The 19686-nt window shown below is 38.2% G+C and overlaps 2 protein-coding genes across 4 annotated transcripts in view; both read right to left on the bottom strand.

Moving 5' to 3' along the window:
* The window catches only part of LOC113424465 (cilia- and flagella-associated protein 47), an 851958-nt gene that overhangs the window by 484473 nt on the left and 347799 nt on the right, over positions 1 to 19686 (bottom strand). The window lies entirely within an intron of this gene.
* Positions 1 to 19686, bottom strand: part of SH3BGR (SH3 domain binding glutamate rich protein) — a 29733-nt gene that overhangs the window by 6612 nt on the left and 3435 nt on the right. For 2 of the 3 annotated variants that reach the window (XM_087966884.1, XM_026673981.2), the window contains exons 2-7: positions 10581 to 10766; positions 10217 to 10297; positions 6704 to 6778; positions 4750 to 4860; positions 1578 to 1607; positions 372 to 506 (exon numbers count right to left, since the gene is read on the bottom strand). In XM_087966884.1, the coding sequence (XP_087823010.1) occupies positions 411 to 506; positions 1578 to 1607; positions 4750 to 4860; positions 6704 to 6778; positions 10217 to 10297; positions 10581 to 10766 (579 nt within the window). In that variant the 3' untranslated portion in view covers positions 372 to 410. The remainder of the gene's footprint in view (positions 1 to 371; positions 507 to 1577; positions 1608 to 4749; positions 4861 to 6703; positions 6779 to 10216; positions 10298 to 10580; positions 10767 to 19686) is intronic. The other variant, XM_087966885.1, reaches the window with a different exon arrangement.

Raw genomic sequence — 19686 nt, 5'->3', positions numbered from 1 at the left:
TAAATCATTTTAATAGAACAAAAATGATGAAACTTATTCAGATTTTAAGATATTTTTGTTTGCTTTTTTAATTAAGAAAATTGAGGTAATGAGGGTATCACAGAAACAGAAATCAGCTGCTATCAGTATATTTATGATTTCAGCCCTTGTGGCACAATAGTTAGAGTTCAGTTTTGCAGGCAAACTCTGTCCACAACCTGGAATTCAATTCTGATGGGGCTGAAGGTTAACTCAGCCTTCCATCCTTCTGAGGTCAGTAAAATGAGGACCCAGATTGTTGGGGACAGTATACTTACATTGTAAACCACCCTGAGAATGTTGTCAAGCACTATGGGGTGGCATGTAAGTCTAAGTGCTATTGCTATATTTACCTGAAACATCTTCTGAAGAAAAAGTAGCAAACAAATATATTAAGATTCCTCTTCTTCTTCCTCTTCTTCTTCTTCCTCCTCCTCTTCTTCTTTTTCCATTTTTTCCTCCTCTTCTTCCTGTGTTGCTTCTACTTCCTTTTGTTACATAAAATAATGGAAGAATAGTCAAACAATGGAGCTAAAAGAAACAGCTGTTATGTTAAATGTGCATATTTTCTCATGGAACAAAAAAAGAGGCTTATGCTACAATGCAAAGTTCATATTGATTTAAAAGTAATCAGGTCCAGTACTCTTGACATGCCACTATTAAAGTGGCCTCTAATACTGACATAAATTGTGAGTAAGAAAGAATTCCTTCATTTGAACATGGCATATACCATATGCAATTATAATGTATTGCCAGATATTTCATTTTGTTCAATAAAAATGTAAACTCAAAAATGTTAAGTGTCGTTACATAAGCACATAAAGACATGTCATCAACCCTACTGATTAAATGAAAACACAGAGGCTATTTTCTTAGTCCAAAAAGTCAACCAACTTAACTTTCTACATTAGTCTATACACATTCATGCATACACTTTACAAAGAGTTGTTTAGAATAAATCCTTTGACTTTCATGCCTTACTATTTAACTAGGCAATCATAAGAAATCTCATCAGCATAGTTATACTTACTATGTTGGGAGAATGGTTTCTAGAACACATCAGAGCAAGTAATCAACATAGATTATCTACATAGATATGAGTCGGGTGGCTATATAAATTTGTTTAATAAATAAATAAATTAGTTGTATAAAAGTAAAATAATTGCATAAAATACAACTACAATTGAAATGGTAACTTCGGCTTAGCATTGGTTCCCTAATCAACCACAAATATTCACTACTCTCTGAACCTTAACACTGGCCAGAAGAGGCCGTTGTATTTGTGCACATGCCTAAGTTCAACATGATTATTAAGGTTAGTTCATAGTTTAAGAGCAAATAATTTCATTAGGACAGGATTGGAAAATGAATTATTTGTGGTGAAGGATGATGAGATTTGAATGCAAATGTTGCTTGTTAGATTTCAATCCTAACAGTTATATTCCCAATGTTAATTTGGAAGAAAAATAGCTGTCATGGTACGTTTTAAATATATTTAAAAGCAATGGACACAGTGGAAAAATGCATATGAAATAAGGCATTCAAATCTGTTACTGTACTTCTGTTGCTGGCTGTTCTTCATCTTGTCCCTGAAACAGACCATGAAAGACTATTTTTAAAAAGAGATCTAAAAAGAAAACCAAAAAATGACAACAATGCTACCGTGGAGATATATATTATTCTTATTAGCACAGTGAAAACCATCAACATTGTCTGTTATTTATTGACTCTCCAATTGCATAGCATAGGATTTGTTGCTAGCTACAGAATTCAGCACTCGGTGAACGTCAGCTTTCTTAAAAAATAAAAAAAGTCCATTGAAAAGACAGGTCTGAATATCAGCCATCTACTGGACAAGAAATCAGAAGGTTTGGGGCAGGTCCTTATTCTTCTCCATTTCTTGTTAAAAGACGCTGATATACTGTATGAATAGAGTTTAAATATTTGTTCCATCTGCAGGTAGAGGTCACAAAATGTGGTTTAACTATTTTTATTTTATTTATTTATTTTGTCAAGCAATTATAAGATAGCAGGTATAAGTATAACATAGTTATGAATACATGAAATGGATACATATAAGAAAAATAAACAGAAACAATAGGATAGGGACGGTAGGCACATTGGTGCACTTATGCACGTCCCCTACAGGCCTCTTAGGAAAGGGGTGAGGTCAATAGTAGACAGTCTAAGGTAAAAGTTTTTGGGGTTTGGGGAAGAAACCACAGAGTCAGGTAGAGTATTCTAGACATTGACCACTCTGTTGCTGAAGTCATATTTCCTGCAATCAAGTTTGTGCGGTTTACCTTGAGTTTGTATCTATTGTGTGCTCTTGTATTGTTATGGTTGAAGCTGACAGGTAGGACATTGCAATATATAATTTTATGTACTATACTTAGATCGGGCCGAAGGTGGCGTAGTTCTAGGTTTTCTAGGTCTAGAATTTCAAGTCTGGAGCCATAAGGTATTCTGCAACGAGTAGAGGAGTGGAGAACTAGGCAGAGTTTTGGTTAATACTGTGCCAAATATTGTACATCTTAGCCTTCTCATTTTGTTCTGCTTCTAAGCTTCCCCATTACCATTCCTGGGGAAGAAGATCAAGGGCCACAGGTCTTTTGATGCTTACTTTCTATAAGGGTTTAAAGAGGTTGGGTTGATAGGGGACTAGCAGATAGAAGAGGCAAGAGGAACAGCAACAGGATTGGTATTTGCAGTGTAACTCTGCCAAGCCAATTCTTGACAACAATCTTGCTGTCATGTAATGCTTAATTTGAGTTAAACTGGAAATGAATTTAAACATAAGGAAATAAGAAACAGAGGGTGTGTAACTTTAAAAAATGTTATGCTTGCTGTAATGTTGGGAACACTGTTGTTTTTGTTGCAACATGCTCCTTGCATTGCAATCAATTTCAGCTTGGAACTACAGATAAAAGAGCTTATTTTTATTCCTCCAGAAGGATGATTACTTATCAGCCCTTATCAATCATCTGCTTGGACATATGAGGCTTGGAATTATGTAAGGAATGAGACTGTGTATGATAAGGTACAGTTTCATATTGTATCTCCCAACTGCATGCATTGCAGTCACAAAGAGCAGAGTCCAAGGCTACACTTGATTTTTTGGAGAATCCTGAAGGAGACTCCATCACAACTGAGGGTGAAGCAGATTTCTTTTTAACAATTGTATATCTGTTTTAGGGTTTAAACTTCAAAATTGCAGGACATTGTATTTCCAGTTTTCAGCAAATATATTCAAAGAGGATTCCAAGGGTCACAAAAATGTGAATTTGTTGCACAAAAAAACTTAAGAGCTGCCTCAAATTCTCATGCATTCTGGTGAATCCAAAAAAGCTGTCCAACTGTGCTTGGTTGAAATGAAAACTGGGCAAAAAGAAGATGTATTAGCTCTGATTGGGCTCTTAGTCCAGGTAATCCTCAACTTAAAATTGTTTGTTTAGCAATTGTTTGAAGTTAAAACAGCACTGAAGAAAGTGACTTAAAACTGGTCCTGCTGATGACTATTGCAGCATCCTAATGATCATGTGATCAAAATTGGATACTTGGAAACTGGCATGCATTTACAAAGGTTGCAGCATCAATGGATCATGTGATCATCATTTGTGACCTTCTCACCTGCTTTCAACAAGCAAAATCAATGGGGAAAGCCAGATTCACTTAACAACCGCAGTGATTCACTTAATAACCACGGCAGAAAAAGTTGTAAAATTGGATGTCACTCATTTAACAACGGCTTTGCTTAGCAACAAAAATTCTGGTCCCAATTGTGGTTGCAAGTTGAAGACTACCTCTATAATAGCTTATGCAGTCAAGTAACTGAGGGGCAAATAACATGGGTTTTGTTATTTGTTAACTAACATAGTTACCTTGTATTTTAATTTGATTTATTTTATCTCTTTTAAAATTATGTTCAGATTTATTAGCTTTTAACATTCCTAAACTGATAAACAAGCTGGAGACTAGTTCCATATAAGAAAAATTTGTTAGTACAACTTGGGGTCTGGCTTATCTCTTTTGTGAATTCTAAACAATCTTTTTCCTTACAATTATGCCCCTTCAGACCTCATTTTAATGAACATGTGTGATATTATGGGATACAAATAGGTAACATGTTTGACTACAGGTAACTGATTTCCTCTGCAAAGGGGAGGTTACTTTTATTTTGTCCAATCAACTTTCCTCTTGCATTTTCTTTGTTGGTGTTAACTATAAAAAGAAGGGAAACATGAGACTCAGGGTTCTCTTTTCCTTTTTCATAGAGAGACTGACTTTATCAGGGTACCCTAATAAACTGCTTTTAAATGATCCAACAACTCAGTTGCTTATTAGAAAGGTAAACTGAGGCAGAACTTAGAGCCAGATCTGGCTTTCATAACACCATCCCTGCAGAACAGCCAGGTATCAGCAGGTTTAGTGGAAATCTAACATTTAGAAAATATTTATTTAGAAGAAAATGGAGCTGAACCACCAAAATCAGCTTCTGGTGCATGAATATAGGAATGCTGAGGGGCAGGGGGTGGGGGTGAGGGAAAAGGAGAAGGAGGGCAAACTAGTAGGGAGAAAAAATGGAAGAGGACAGACTGAATTCTGCAGCAGCCATCTTGCTGCAGGTCACATTTATAAATATTCAAAGACTCTTTTCTTGTACAAAATGTAGAGGAATAAAATTGAATGAGAAAAGTTTTGAATAAAACCAGCAAGAGAAAAAAGAATAACCTGTGCTTCAGTAGCCTCAGCCTGAGCTTCACCCTCACCCTCAGGCATGGCCTCAACCTCATCTTCCGCTTGTATCTCATTTTCTTCAGTAACAGAACATTTTTCAGTCTCCTGGCAACAACATGTGTAATATTAGAAAGTTAAAGCAAAAAGATTAAATAAGCAATTTGAATTTCTCAATTCTCATATCTAATAAGCCTTATGGAACTGGAATCACATGACTCAATGATGATCATTATGATGATTTTACATAATCTGATTTGGTCACTTGAATTTTTAAAGGCATAATTGAGCGATATCTACCTTTATGTTCTGAGCTTGCATACTCTTTCGTGTTACATTGGTTCGACGTATACATTCATAGATTAATATGGCTATTTTTGCAATTCAATCAGGCATGCTATTTCAACTTTAAAATGGTTAGGTCTGCAAACTCATAATTTCTGTTCACATAATGGGAGCACATTATATTTGAAGCAGCATTCTGACATCCTGGAGAGCTGTCAGGTTCAAACAGAAGCCTTATTCATGTCTTACTGATGAATAGGCCACACAGATATATTGGCAGATCTGGGAGAATGCTTTTCACTCACCCTTGATAATGCACTCATGAGCTAGCTGTGTCTTCTGACTTCCCACACTTGAAAGCCTCAGTATGAAATTGTAGCTGTGATTTGGATCTCCACTGGTCTGGCATCTGGCCTGCCTAGAACTGCTCATAAGTACAACTATATGTACACCCTGAGCTTTTGCACTGAAGACAAATTCCTTGTGTATCCAATCATGTTTGGCCAATAAATGTTCTGATCTATTCTGTTCCATTCTGTGCTTAACCTGAGAAGATTAGAACACCACCCCACTTCTGCAATATACATAAGTATCCTATACGCCTGCATGCAAGTAGAAGAATTTCACTGTGTCTTTCACATGTTTGCAACCATGATAGTCTTTATAGAATCAGCGGTCACCAACCGGTGGGCCATGAGAAATTTTGGTGGGCCGCAGAGAAATCTCACCCCCAGAGCACCCTCACAAAGCAATTAACCCAGGCTGCACAGAAACACAAGGCTGCGCCACCCACATGGCCCGTGGGAACCCTCCCCCGCCCACTCACTCCTTACCCGGTAAACTTGACTGCTAAATTGCTATTTTTCCTTTTTCCAACCATCATCTGTTCTGCTGTGCCGGGAGATTTACATTAGCTAGGAAGCAGGAAATGGTTGGATTTCTTGCTTCCTAGCTAATCTTTAGATCTTTGGCCCAGCACAGCCAAACCTCCTTTAGGACTGAAGGTTTGCTTGCAAGCAAATTCAGTGCAGATTCAGTGCAAGCAAATTTGAGAGACTGAGCTAGCTGATGACAGATAGATAAGATCACTTAATGATTCTGAGAGCAACTCAATCTGCCTGCTTTGCCTGATTTGGGGTAAAAGTTGCTCTTTTTTAAATAAAAAATTCAATATTTATATGCATGGTGTATTGTGAATTAATTTTCTGAGTTTGCTTGCTAACAAATTTTATGTGACAGACTGAGCTAGCCAATGGCAGATAGATAGATCTCTGAATGAATCTGTGATTCTGTGAGAAACTCAATCTGCCTGCCTGCTTTGACTGATTTTGGGTAAAAGTTGCTCTTTTTTATAAAAAAAATCAATATTTATATAAATATTTATAATATTTACATACAAGCCATGCCCAGCCAGTCACATGACCACCAAGCCACACCCACAAATTAGGCCATGCCCACAGAACCGGTTAGTGGTCCCTGGGATCTAAAATTATGAGTTTGGTGGTCCCTGAGGTCCAAAAGGTTGGCGACCCCTGTTATAGATAACAGGCAGATTAAACCTATTCCTTAAGAATTCTGGGTTTTTTTCCTTTGAAACTAAATTCAACACAGACTTGCATGCATACATACATATTTTTGCTATGGAAAAGGAAAAAAAATATATTGCCTCTGCAGTTTTGTTCTCTTCTCCAGAAATATCCCCATTTGGCACAGTCAGTACCTCCTCTGTAATCCTCCCTTCCTGTGCAAAAGGATACAAATAATATTTGAAATTTTCTTGAAACTAAGTACAAGTAAGTGAGACTGGCAGTTTCATGGCCTGAATGCACTACAGTGATAGATTCAGGATATATAGTTGCATTCTTATGCCTTAAAAATGCAGCAGAAACCAGAGCAATTACTGGTTCTCTAACTTTTGTTATTTATTATCTCACTTTCTGGAAAACACAACATCATAACAAATAGAAGGCATAGAATAACTTGGAGAAAACACTGAAGCATTATCTCATCCTTCCCTTCATTAATAGGTAATGAACTTCTTTGGTTATGATAATCTTTATATAGACTTCATTGGACCAAATGAGGATATTGCCTAAGGCCACAGATGCTAAAGTCAGAAAGTGGCTGGATTCATAAGTTACACCAGGGGTGTCAAACTGGATTTCATTGAGAACTGCATCAGGAAGGTGTTTGTTTGACCTTAGGGGGCCAGGTGGGCATAGCTGGGGTGGGCGTGGCCAGCTCGATGTCACTCATGTCAGGGGCACCTGTGGTGGCCCAAGCGCTCTGCCAGTTAAAATGATGCTCGGGAGGACTGCATACGGCCCTCCTGAACTCCATTTTCATTGGCAGAGGCACCACGAGCCAGTCCTTCGCTATTTCCAGGGTGGCCCTGCGGGCCAGATCTAAGCATTCTATGGGCCGGTTTGACACCCCTGCATTACACCTAAGGTATGAATGATGGTTTGCAAATGGCAATAATTAGGCATATACACCACTCTGATCCAAACCCAAACAAGCTATGTTATTGCTTAGTGTAATATGTGAATTTAGCCAAGAATCATGGATGGTATTTTGGAGGGAGGGAGGCTGTAGTCAAGGCCAGTTCCTCATTTTTTGAAAGATAGAGCTGTTGAGTAGTGTATTATGCAGGCTACCTGCACCTCTTAAATTAAACTATTCTCAGTAGACAATCTGCCCTATGAATAGTGAGTATTTTGACTGTTTCTGCAGAATGTACATTTCTATAATGTCATCATAACCCTGATAGTAAAACATCTTGAGTAGGTATATCATTTTTAAAAACAATGCAATATTACAATACTGTATCTCTACTTTTGACTAATCAGGGAACTTCCAAGTGCAGATTAGTGCACAAATGCTATACTCATTAGGATTAAGAGGGAATGTAAATAAGTATTAATCAAACTGAATACTGATGCCAGAAATAAGTTTGGAGAGGCAAACTGCATGAAAAACTCTTTTTCAAATGTAAGAAAAGTATTTGACCTGCATAGAATTTAAGTTTTCATTATAACTACATTGGTATTTATTAAAAAATGATGTATTTCTTTTCAATCATTATGTTTTAAGTTGTTTTTTTAGGATTCCTGCTCTGTTTGAATTAAAAGAAAAGTAATATTGTTTTTCCTTTATTATCCCCTTATTATGACATAGAAGTGTAGAATCGCATCTTATTGTCCTTAAAGATTCTGACAACAGAAGAGCTGTGGTGGTGCAGTGGTTAGGATGCAGTACTGCAGGCTACTTTTGCTGCCTGCCGGCTGCCTGCAGTTTGGCAGTTCAAATCTCACCATGAGGTTGACTTAGCCTTTCATCCTTCCGAGGTCAGTAAAATGAGGACCCAGATTGTTGGGAGCAATATGCTGACTCTGTAAACCACTTAGAGCTGTAAAGGACTGTGAAGCGGTATATAAATCTAAGTGCTATTGCTATCTAGCTTTCCCACATAATCACTGTGTTTCAAATTACATTAATTGCATTAATAAGGTAGAAAAAAAATTCTCAGAAATTTAATTTAGCACAGAAGTGTAGTGAAAGATGATCAGGAAACACAGTATATTCCATCCAACTCATTTTCTCTTTCCTTTTCCCTCACTTCCCTTCATAATCTTACAACATGTCAATGCTACTTTCCTTTTAAGGCAGAGGTGGGGAACTATGGCCCCTTTATGACTTGTAGATTTCAACTCCCAGAATTCCCTGCTGGCTCAGGAGTTCTGGGAGTTGAAGTCCACAAGTCATAAAATGGCCATCATTCCCCACCTCTACTTTAAAGTATCAGGGAGAGGGGACATTCTCTTATGGAAAGGAATAACTATTTGGCTTTTCATAAATTTCTTGATATTTTTCTAGCTTCTTGATCTTAGTTTATACTCTCAGATATCTGTTGATCATTCAATTTAGAGTTTAATAATATCTGAAGGCAGTGGTGGGCTCCAACTAATTTAACAACTGGTTCGTCCTAAAGATCAGGTGAGCATGGCTAGAGCTGTATGTCATGTGACTGAGTGGACCTGGCCAACTCAATTTCACTCACAGCAAGGTGGGGCAACGCAGGCAGGCCGAAGCAGCAGTGGTCGGAGCCTTAGACTTACCTTTGTGCAGCAAAGCAACAGTGATTCTCCAACGCCTCATCTCTTGCTGAGTCTCGCTGCCTGACAGTCAGGGTTTTTAAAAAGGTTTTTGCAGCAGGAAATGGCTACTTCTGGCCTTTGTTGCTGCATATGACCCCGCCCAGAGACACTGGCCTGCAGCCACCACTGCTCTTTTTCAGCATGAGAATCCTGCAGCTGCCCGTGTTTTTCAGTTCAAGAAGCCTACAGCTGCCGCTTTTTGCCAGCGTGAAGGGCCTGCAGCAGCTGCCTCTTTGCCGTCTGGAACCAAGCTGGGAGCAGCGGCTGGAGGCTTCTCGTGCTGGCAAAGAGATGGTGGCTGTAGGATTCTCATTGGGGGGGAATGGTGAGAATCAGCCATCTTTCCAGCCCTGTTCTGGGCTGGAAGGGTGGCATGCAGGCAGAGGCCCCGGGGAAGGTCAGAGCCAGGAACTGGCACATCCCCTGACCCGAGGTGAGCGGGTGGCATGCAGGCAGAAGGATGGCAAGAGCCAGGCCCGAATGCGGCTGAGCGTTGCCATGTCCACCCAAGGCGACCCTTTGGCTGAGCACCTTATCTTCACAGGCAGCCACAGTGAGCAGAGCGGGCAAGTCATGGAGATCAGCTGGGCCACATGGTCTGGGCGAGCGAGCGAAGGAGGCAGAGAGTAACTGGGTGCATGTGTGACTCAAGCCACCGGCCAAGGCAGGAGAGGCAAGATAGGGCGAGACGGGGTGGGCGGGGCCAGCCAGTGGTGGGATTTTCCGGTTTGCCGAACTGCACAAAAACTTAACAACTGGCACGCCGGAACCGGTACAAACCAGCAGCAGTCCACCTCTGTCTGAAGGACCTACTACAGGTTGCCTGCCCTGGTTTAATGCATACATTTTAAAAGAGAGAGTGAGAGCTGGGAGATGTAGAGCTCACTGGACTATGCAGTGGAACTAAGTGGCCTCCAGCTATCTGAAACTGCAGCTTCATTTTTTTAAAATAAAACAAAACAGTACAACAATTTTATAAGACAAATCGAAAGAAAAATAAGACCCATAAGATAAATTCATACCATTGAGCCTAGTGGAGGAGCAACTCCCAGGAATGAATAAATATAGTTTTCTTCTTTTGCATAGAAAAATGAATCAAAATCCTAAAAAGGAAACAAAAGTACATAAACATTACCTTAGCTTTTCAGATTAAACCAGTCTAATATAGCAAAAAAACAGGATTGTGGAATGTCACTTGTTTAACTATCCATCTGATTGACATATTAGCATAGTCTTTCACTGTTAGCATTCTCCTGCATTGTAGTAGTGGTGGGCCTAAATTAATTTAGATCAAGAAATCTCTTTCTCACAAATTTTAGGAAGCATGTATATGCAATTCTTAAACACATTACCCTTTAATTACCCTTTAAACTTTTTTTTTCTTACCCCACAATATTGTTCCTCATTGAATATCTGGGGAGGGAGAGGAATCCCATTTTGTGGCTTTTTTTCACCTGGAACATTTTCTCTCATCCATTTCCGATTGTCTTCATCACAGGCTATGTCCATTTCCTTAAAATCAATTTTATTGGCCTCTAAAAAGCCTACTACTTCTTGTTGTTTCTTTTTAATCTGGTCAGATAAAAGAGAGAAGATGAATTTATTATTTCATATTTCAATTTAATGGAGGCATAACAACACAATCTTTTATTCAAATTATAGCTGCAGTTGAATATTTAAATGGAAAACTCAAAAAGAAAGACTACTTGCTTAGGACAGAGCAGAGGCTAATGTGAGAGAGTAAGAGTGACTATTAATAATGGATGATTCTTTTGCAAAGGAAGCACAATTATATATAATTAAGTCTTACTGATTTCAGCTTACCACCAATTTGTGTTTAGAATTGTACTATTATTTGGTAAGCTTCATTAGTCAATCTTGGCTGATCTCAGAAAAACTAAGCAAGATTAGTCATAATTAGCTCTTGTAAAGGAGGCTGCCAGGATGAAGATCAGTTCTGACTGAATCCTGGCTAAGCTGATATTGCTATACTGGTGGCTTATCTTCCCAATGATCTGCAACATGGAATTTACCTTTCAAAGTAGAGTAAAAACACATTGGGTCAATGCTTTAATTGGCTTCCCACAATAATTTGGAACTCAAGGTTTAAATAATTATCCGTGAAATAAGAAAAGATGTTAAATTTAAGTATTTTAGTCTCTAATCATTAAGCTCTTTATATGCAGCCATAGCTGGGCATAAAATGAGCATGGATCTTTTTTTTTTAAGACTATACCACCAAATAGCAAAGGCTAACTGAAGATTGCTATCATTGGACAATAAGCTCTAAATGGGCAGGAAGCAAGAGCCAATTTCTTTACTTCCACACACATAAAAAATAGAGGGATAGAGAGATGCATTGTTGGATGTGAAAGAAATAAGGATGACAGTTGATAAGGTGAACTGCTAGCAGGGATACAAATCAGATGTCTTGTCTCCTTCCCAACCCAACCCTCATAACTAGCCCTTTGTTCTTATATGACATCAACTGTCCTGTATTGCTTTCAGGTGTGAGGGGGAATTCTACCCCATTGCCAAGCACTGAAATAAAGTTCAGCTTTTAGTCCAGATGATTTATAGGATTACTAGAATATAGGATGTTTTGCAGGCCATGTCTTGCAAATACAATTACTTGATTATATGAGATGTGGTCAGGAGAAGCAATTTATCTTACAATATTGGTAAGTGAAAAGAAGAGAGAAAACGTCTATGTACATTGTTGTTCCTGTGGAAGACAAGGTCATCCATTCTTGGAATGCACACATGTAATTCTCTTGTCACAGAATAATTTGTGGGCAAAGCAGTAACAGAGTTGTTTTTAGCTACCCTGGTCAGCACCCACTTAGCAAGGTTCATTTGTAAGGAATTGGAGGAATGTCCTCACAATTACAGGGCTTCAAGTGTTTTAGTTTGGCAAGCACTTTTTCTGATGATTTCCAAGAGCAAAGCACAAATCAGGAATGAGGATCATTGGGCATCTGTCATAGCTGAACTTTTGCAAGTGTTCCACGATTCACCCTAGAGATGAAGCAGTAGCCTCTATTTGTTTGGTGCTGTCTCTTTCAATGCTTTTGTATATTTGGACTCAGTGGGAGTAAGCAACCAAATCTGAATAAGGAAGAGATGAGTCTTCTGAGAAAGGAAGATTGATTAAGGGTAGCTTTCTCCTGTTCTCTAACCCCAAAACTTGCACTGATACTGGATGCAAGCAGTTTTGAAGTAGCAACTAGAAATGATAAGTAGCAATGAATAAATAAATCACCAGGAAGGAAATAGAATAACACTAGCCTATGAATAAACTCCATATAAAAATGTCCAGGTAAATAAAAAATATTAATATACTGTATCTGCAGCATTGCATTTGTAGCGCAAACTTATCAATATCTACTTAAAACACAATCACAATAAATGTAGTGTGTCATACTTCTAAGCATTTACAAATACAAACATATGCATTTAACCACAAGACAAGGTTCAAATCCAGCCCTTAATCTTATTCAAACCTTCTATACAGTTCTTATGACTTCCTTTTTTAAAATCTAGTTCAGAAACTATCAGGCAGATTTTAAATCAGCCCAAAATGAGTACATCCAACAGAAAAGAAATCAACAAACCCAAATCTTAATTAAGTAGCTTTTATTTCTTGTAAATTAATTTGAAGCTTCAGCACAGAGATTTAGCAGTACTGAAATCAAGGTCTCTAGTGGGATGGATGAGCTTATTGGATGAAAGACTGGAAGACTTAAATTTCCTTTTCCCTTGGCGTCCTCTCCCCAATCCCTGGGTTCCACAGCCTATATTATTTTCTTGTGATTTCAAAGGACAAAAAAGAAAGAGAGAGAGAAACAAAAGAAATTATGTTAGGCCATCTTGTAGATTTGTGGTCTTGAAGAGTGTGTGACAGTGGTGGGATTCAAATTTTTTTACTACTGGTTCTGAGGGTGTGGCATGGTGGGTGTGGCAGGGGAAGGATACTGTAAAATCTCCAGTCAGAGATGATATTTGCCGGTTCTCCAAATTACTCAAAATTTCCACTCCTAGATCTTCAGAACTGGTCAGAACCTGCTGAATACCACCTCTGGTGTGTGACTATAGAAATTATCCCCTCCTTTTCTTCTTCCTTTGTGGAGAGGGAGATTAAATCACATTGGAGATAAACAAAATAAAACTGAATTAAAAAGAAGAAGAAAAGTGTACAAATTTCATTGTAGTTATAAATAAAGCAGTTAACAACACAGAGACATTCAAAATACAATAGTATTTGAAAACAGTTACCAACAGAAAAATCTATTGAACAATAAAAGCTTCTGAATGGATTATAAGATCCGATTTTCCTGTTAGTATTATAGAAACAATGTCAATGTAAAGAGGGGCCAATTTGCACAAACTGATTAAAGATAGAACTTGTATAAGAGAGAATAATTATTAGTGGCAATAAATTGCAATATCTCTAGTCAAAGTAACCTTATATACCTAATCATTGCGTACATGTCGGGAAGATCTGTGCAGAAAAGGAGGTATCTCTCCATCATTCCCAGTCAAAATTGCAGGGACAAAGGGACACCTTTACCAAATCAGATCTTTGGCCTATCTAATTCAGATTTATCAATCCAAGAAGCATTTCTTGTAGGCCTACCGTAAAGTGCCTGGGATCAATTCTGGAGGTTTTTGAATGCAAATCATATTCCTTAGTCCTGAGTATGAGTCCATCACAAGGGTACCAATGAGCAACTGTCACTGTTCATCCTTGCAATGGGATGTGCTACGTGGGGAGGAGCGATGTTCATTCTGTGACCCAGAAGAGAAAATACAAGCTTCTCCTTGTCATCTGCTACATTCCTTTTAAGAATGGAAGCAGCTAAATAAAACAAACAAGGTTTCATATGTCAATAAACAATAACAAATGGTTTGTGTGGAAGCTCAATAAATCTCTGAAATACAGGTAATCCTCAACTTACAACCACAACTGAGCCCAACATTTTTGTTGCTAAGCAAGATAGTTGTTGAGTGGTTTGTCCTCATCTTATCACCTTGTTTGCCACGGTTGTTAAGAGAATCACTGCAGTTGTTAAGTGAATCAAGTGGTTGTTAAGTTAATCCGGCTTCCTCCATTGACTCTGTTTATCGGAATCTGGCTGGGAAGGTTACAGCTGATGATCATATGACCCTTGCACAGTGCAACTGTCATAAAAACATGCCAGTTGCCAAGCACCTGAATTTTGATCACATGACCATAGAATGGTCGTAAGTGTGAAAAATGGTCATAAATCACATTTTTCAGTGCTGTTGTGACTTTGCGGGGTCAGTCACTAAATGAATGGCTATAAATCAAGATTACCTGTATTCTACATATAAATTCCATTTCTTGATTGTTGCCTGGATGATTTCAGGAAGAAAAATAACAGGTAAAAATTTAAAATCAACAACATATAACTGTAACTGAATCTACTCCAGTGAGACTACTCATCGAATTACTTTGACTGAAGATTTGATCATTACAACAAATAGTTTCATTGTAGAATTACTGAAGCATCTAGAATTAAGTTTTATACCAGCAGGACCATTAATACTGTTACTTTCCTTTTGTTTTTATAGATTTGTTGTTGGAAAGTAAAGACACATCATGATTTATGGTAATTATAACACGGCTTTACTTGTAGCTCTGCAAGCAGATTATTCTTTTTTACTTTTTGAATTATAAGCTCAGACTCAAAAATAACCAGTTTTATGTTTTACCTTGGTCTGAAGGAATCTAATACTTTTCTAACATAAACAATAAAAAATGTGGAATATACCTTATATCAGTGGTCCTCAAACTTTCTTCAAGGAAAAATAAAGTAAAAGGGAAGAAGGTATTACTTGGGTCAGAAACAGTACAAAACTTATTTCTGTGACAACTGACCACAGACTGACACATCAGCAAAGTTTATACAATTTTGGTGTGAATGAGATGTTTTTATGACCATGAGAAAACAGGAAAAACAGCTTTTATAGTTAGAGGAAATATTCTGTTATCTTCTCTATCAGCAGAGATCTTCCTGGCTAGGCAGAGGTATAAGAGCATGGGTACAAGTATTAAAACTCCAATGCCTTTTCAATCTGTCAATCATGATAGATTCCAGGGCTATCTGCCAGCATTCTTTGCCTTTAAGGAATTTTATTAGTGGTATTTTATTAGCGGAGAGAGATTTCTCAGACTTCAGATCAGAAGGCTGTTAAAAGGAAGGGGGCAGATCAAAGGTTTTTTAACTTCTATCAATCCCCACTTACGCATATTCAATTTATTGGATTTTGCACACCAATAAAAGTTTGTTAATGATTGTGGTAGCCATGGTCTGTTCGTATGGAAGACTTTCTTAGATCTGACCAAGAAAAATACTGTCATTGCCAACTGTCAATATCTAGTTGACAGTTGGCAATAACAACTAGCCTTGTGCTGTGACCGGAATAATCTTGAACTAAACACACTCAAAACCATAGAAATGGTGGTAAATTTTAGGAGAAACCCTCCTATATTACCACTTCTTACAATACTAGACAACACAGTATCAACAGTAGAGACCTTTACATTTCTAGGTTCTATCATATCTCAAGACTTAAAATGGACACCTAACATTAAAAATGTCATAAAAAAAGCAGAACAAAGTGTAAGGTCTGGCAATACGCTTAAGCTCACAATGAGCCAAAAGAAGAACTTAAAAGGAGGCTTGAAAAACAAAAATCAGACTTTTTTTTTTTTGATCAAAGCAAAGAATCTGAGTAAACCATTCCAAACATATACAAAAGAGACATGAGAGGAAGGCCACACCTAAGAGAAGATGTGGCTTCCTTTTTATCCCTGTAAACCATTAGCTTATTCCCTAATTCTGGCCTCCTAACAGTTTTGCATTTATCTCATCCTTGGGGCATTCCTTTGTTCTCCCAATTAGCCACTTGGCCCCTTGTTGCTATACGGAACTAACAACACAGATCAAAGGTGTAAGTTAAGAGTTGATGTCCTGCCCTGATGATGTATTTAGCTCTAGTTTGAGATACGTGCCAATCTCTAGATGACACGAGAAAAACAAGGGTAAGATGGATTCAGATAGCAGGAGCATATGTTTGATATATACTAGATACTTTTCAGAGGCCTTAATACAGGAAATTACAGGAAATTCTTTTACAGAGGCATAATATAGCATATATATGTTACAGAGAACAAATGCTTAAAGAATAACAAGTAAATGCTTGAATAACAAGTTTCTACTAATGCTATTATGTTATATTCTATGCTATTATGTTAAATCCTTATTACTATTTCCCTTCAGAAGAATGTTCTTTCTGTGCCAACTCAGAAAGCTCAGACTGCCCAAGAAGCTGCTGATTCAGTTCTACAGAGGAATGATTGAGTCTGTCCTCTGCACTTCTATAACTGTCTGGTTTGGCTCTGCAACCAAACAAGACAGACACAGACTTCAACGGATAATTAGAGCTGCAGAAAAAACAATTGCTACCAACCTCCCTTCCACTGAGGACCTATATACTTCACGAGTCAAAAAGAGGGCTGTGAAAATATCTACAGACCTTTCACATCCTGGACATAAATTGTTTCAACTACTACCCTCAAAACGACGTTATAGAGCATTGCACACCAGAACAACTAGACACACGGACAGTTTTTCCCCCTCATGCCATCACTCTGCTAAACAACTAATTCCCACAACTGTCAAACTATTTACTAAGAGTATATTACTATTATTCTTCTCATCCTTCCTATTACCTATCTGCTTCTACTTATGACTATAACCTTGTTGCTTGTATCTTTACAATTTATATTATTTAGTTTTTTAGTATGATTTGATTGCTTATTTAGTATCCTATGACTATCACTGTGTTGTATCTTATGATTCCTGATGAATGTATTTTTTTATGTACACTCTCAAGCTTATGCACTGAAGACAAATTCCTTGTGTGTCCAATCACACCTGGCCAATAAAGAATTCTGTTCTGTTCTGTCAATGGATTCCCACAGGTGTTTTTTCAAGAGGCAACTGGACTTTCTGGTTTTTCCTTGAAGACATTTCACTTCTCATCCATGCAGCTTTTTCAGCTCTGACTGGATGGTGGAGAATGGAAAGATTTATACTCCTTGCAGACAGCTGATCATTTGCATTCGTTTAGCAAGTCATTAAGGCCATCTGGGGGTTTATCTCTGTTGTCAGGGTCACCTGAGTGGTACAAATGGGGGTGGAGCCTTCTTGGAACTGTTGAAAGGACTGTGTTGTAGACTGGAGATAAATGTTGTTGTATTCTTCCCCCTCTGTTGAGAGAGAGCTGTTCAATTTTGATATAGATGGCCTCTTTGATCCATCTTTCAAACCAGCGGTCCACTCTGTCCAAAATGTTGACTTTGCTTCAAGAGAGTGGCTTTTGTCTTTTAAATGCAGATGGACTGCTGAATCTAATAATGGATTTGTTCTCCTATGTTGTGCCATGCATTTATGAAGGGGTTATTTTGTTTTCCCAATGTTCAGATCTGCACACAGCTCACTGCATTGTACAGCATATACCACATTGTTCAATTTGTGTCGGAGTGTTTTATCCTTGGAGTAGACAAGCTTCTGCCTTAGTGCCATCAACGTATGGAATGACACTGCTTCATTTATTATTCTGTTGTATTCTTGGGTTTGAAGTGTGCACATATGTTGCGTTGGCTGAAGATCCTCCTGAGATTTTCCGATATTCCTGCAATGTATGGAATGACATTGCTTCATTTATTATTCTGTTGTCTGTTATGGAGGAGCTGCTGTAGGGTCTTTTTAAAAATTTGATGAAGACCCATGGGATAGCAACATGTTCTGAGGGCTTCCTTGATGCTATTTTCTTTCCCATCTTTGCTGGTAGGCAGGCTTTCAGCTTGATGATGTAAGGTTCTGAGGACTCCCATTGTGTACTCCAGTGGGTGGTGGGAATCAAAAGGTAAATATTGATCTCTGTGTTGGGTTTTCCACAAACTTCAATGTTAAGGCTTCTGTCTTCCTTAATGTGCATTGCACAGTCCAGGAAGGCTAGACTATTTTCCTTAACATCTTCCCTTGTGAATTTGATGTATATGTCCACAGAGTTGATATATTTAATGAACGCTTCCAATTCCTCTGTTTTGATCTTTACCCAGTATCATCCACATATTGTTATTGCCAACCAAATTCCTTCTATTCTGTGTGAAATGATAAGATTATCCCAACAAGTTCAATCCTCACATTATACATGCCCAGTCTTCTGCAAATATTCCCTGGAGTCTTACTTGATAGGTTTGCTAAGGTCCAGCTTATATATACATATATATAAGAAGATGAAAGACACAAGTCAGAGTTAGGCATTTCAAAGGCCAGACTTGAGCTGGAATGTAAATCACAGCAGGTAGGAATAGGTAGCTGTAGAGTGAAATGACCATCGGCTCCCCTCCAACCAGTCCCCCTTTCCCTAGTCCCATCATGTTTGCCAGGAAAAAATACTAATACAACCCCCTTGTCTTATGAAGATTAAATGAACTTTTACATAACAATTTCCTGGGGGGCGGAATCAAACTTATGTGCTGAATCCATCTTCCTGGCAACTCTTTCTGAAGTGGCTTGCCAGTGCCTCTTCCCTAGGGCTGAGAGAGAACGACTGACCCAAAGTCATCCAGCTGGCCCACATAGCCACAGCAGGACCTAAACTCACAATCTCCTTTACTTTCCAGTTCAGTGCCTTAACAACTACACTAAACTAGCTCTGTTAAAAAAAGCAAACACTTTGCCTTCTTTTCCTTTGCTCCAAGGAAAAGGACAACAGATTTAGTACTCACACTTAACAATAATTTGCCACCCCTTTTTGTAGTAGCAAGGAGTTCCAAATGCATATACTTTATTAGATCTTAAATTATATTAAGCAGAAGCATGCCAAACTTAAAATCTTTGATCCTTTGGCTAGAACCAGAATGCAAAAGAGAGAAATCACTCAGATCCTGATACATACACACATTACACACTATACAATCTGTCCATTTCCTATCAATATCCCATTTACATAACTATCAATCATCTTTCCCACAAAGAAAGCATATACTTTTAAAAATCAAGCATACCTTAACAAAAAATGATTAAGAAATTGCCTACTACAGAATATCCAGAACTCAACATAGAAGGTGGCTGGGAAAGAAGAAGGGGGAGTGTATCTGTAGCCCTTTCCTCACTTTCCCATCCCGTTTACTTCAGTTCGGGGATAATCTGCAGGTGAAAATAAGCAAGCACAGGAGAATGCACATTGAAAGGAATGCCTCAGCCCTCTACGCCCAATCGCTTAGAACACAAGAGACCCTTTGAGACAATATTTATTAGGCTCAAGACCTTACAGGGAACATGGCTTATAAAGTAACTGAAAATGCCCAAACTTCTCCTCTCCTAGAGCATGCAGAAACTAAATTTGAAAGACAACCCTTTGTTATTGAAAGAATTTAGTCTTTTCATCGCAA

The sequence above is a fragment of the Notechis scutatus genome, chromosome 5 (genome assembly GCF_049901735.1).
Source record: "Notechis scutatus isolate UNSWTSFEM ecotype Mainland chromosome 5, rNotScu1.2, whole genome shotgun sequence".
NCBI lineage: Eukaryota > Metazoa > Chordata > Lepidosauria > Squamata > Elapidae > Notechis > Notechis scutatus.
Note: the sequence above shows the minus strand (reverse complement) of the source record. Positions and strands in the feature narration are given on the sequence as shown.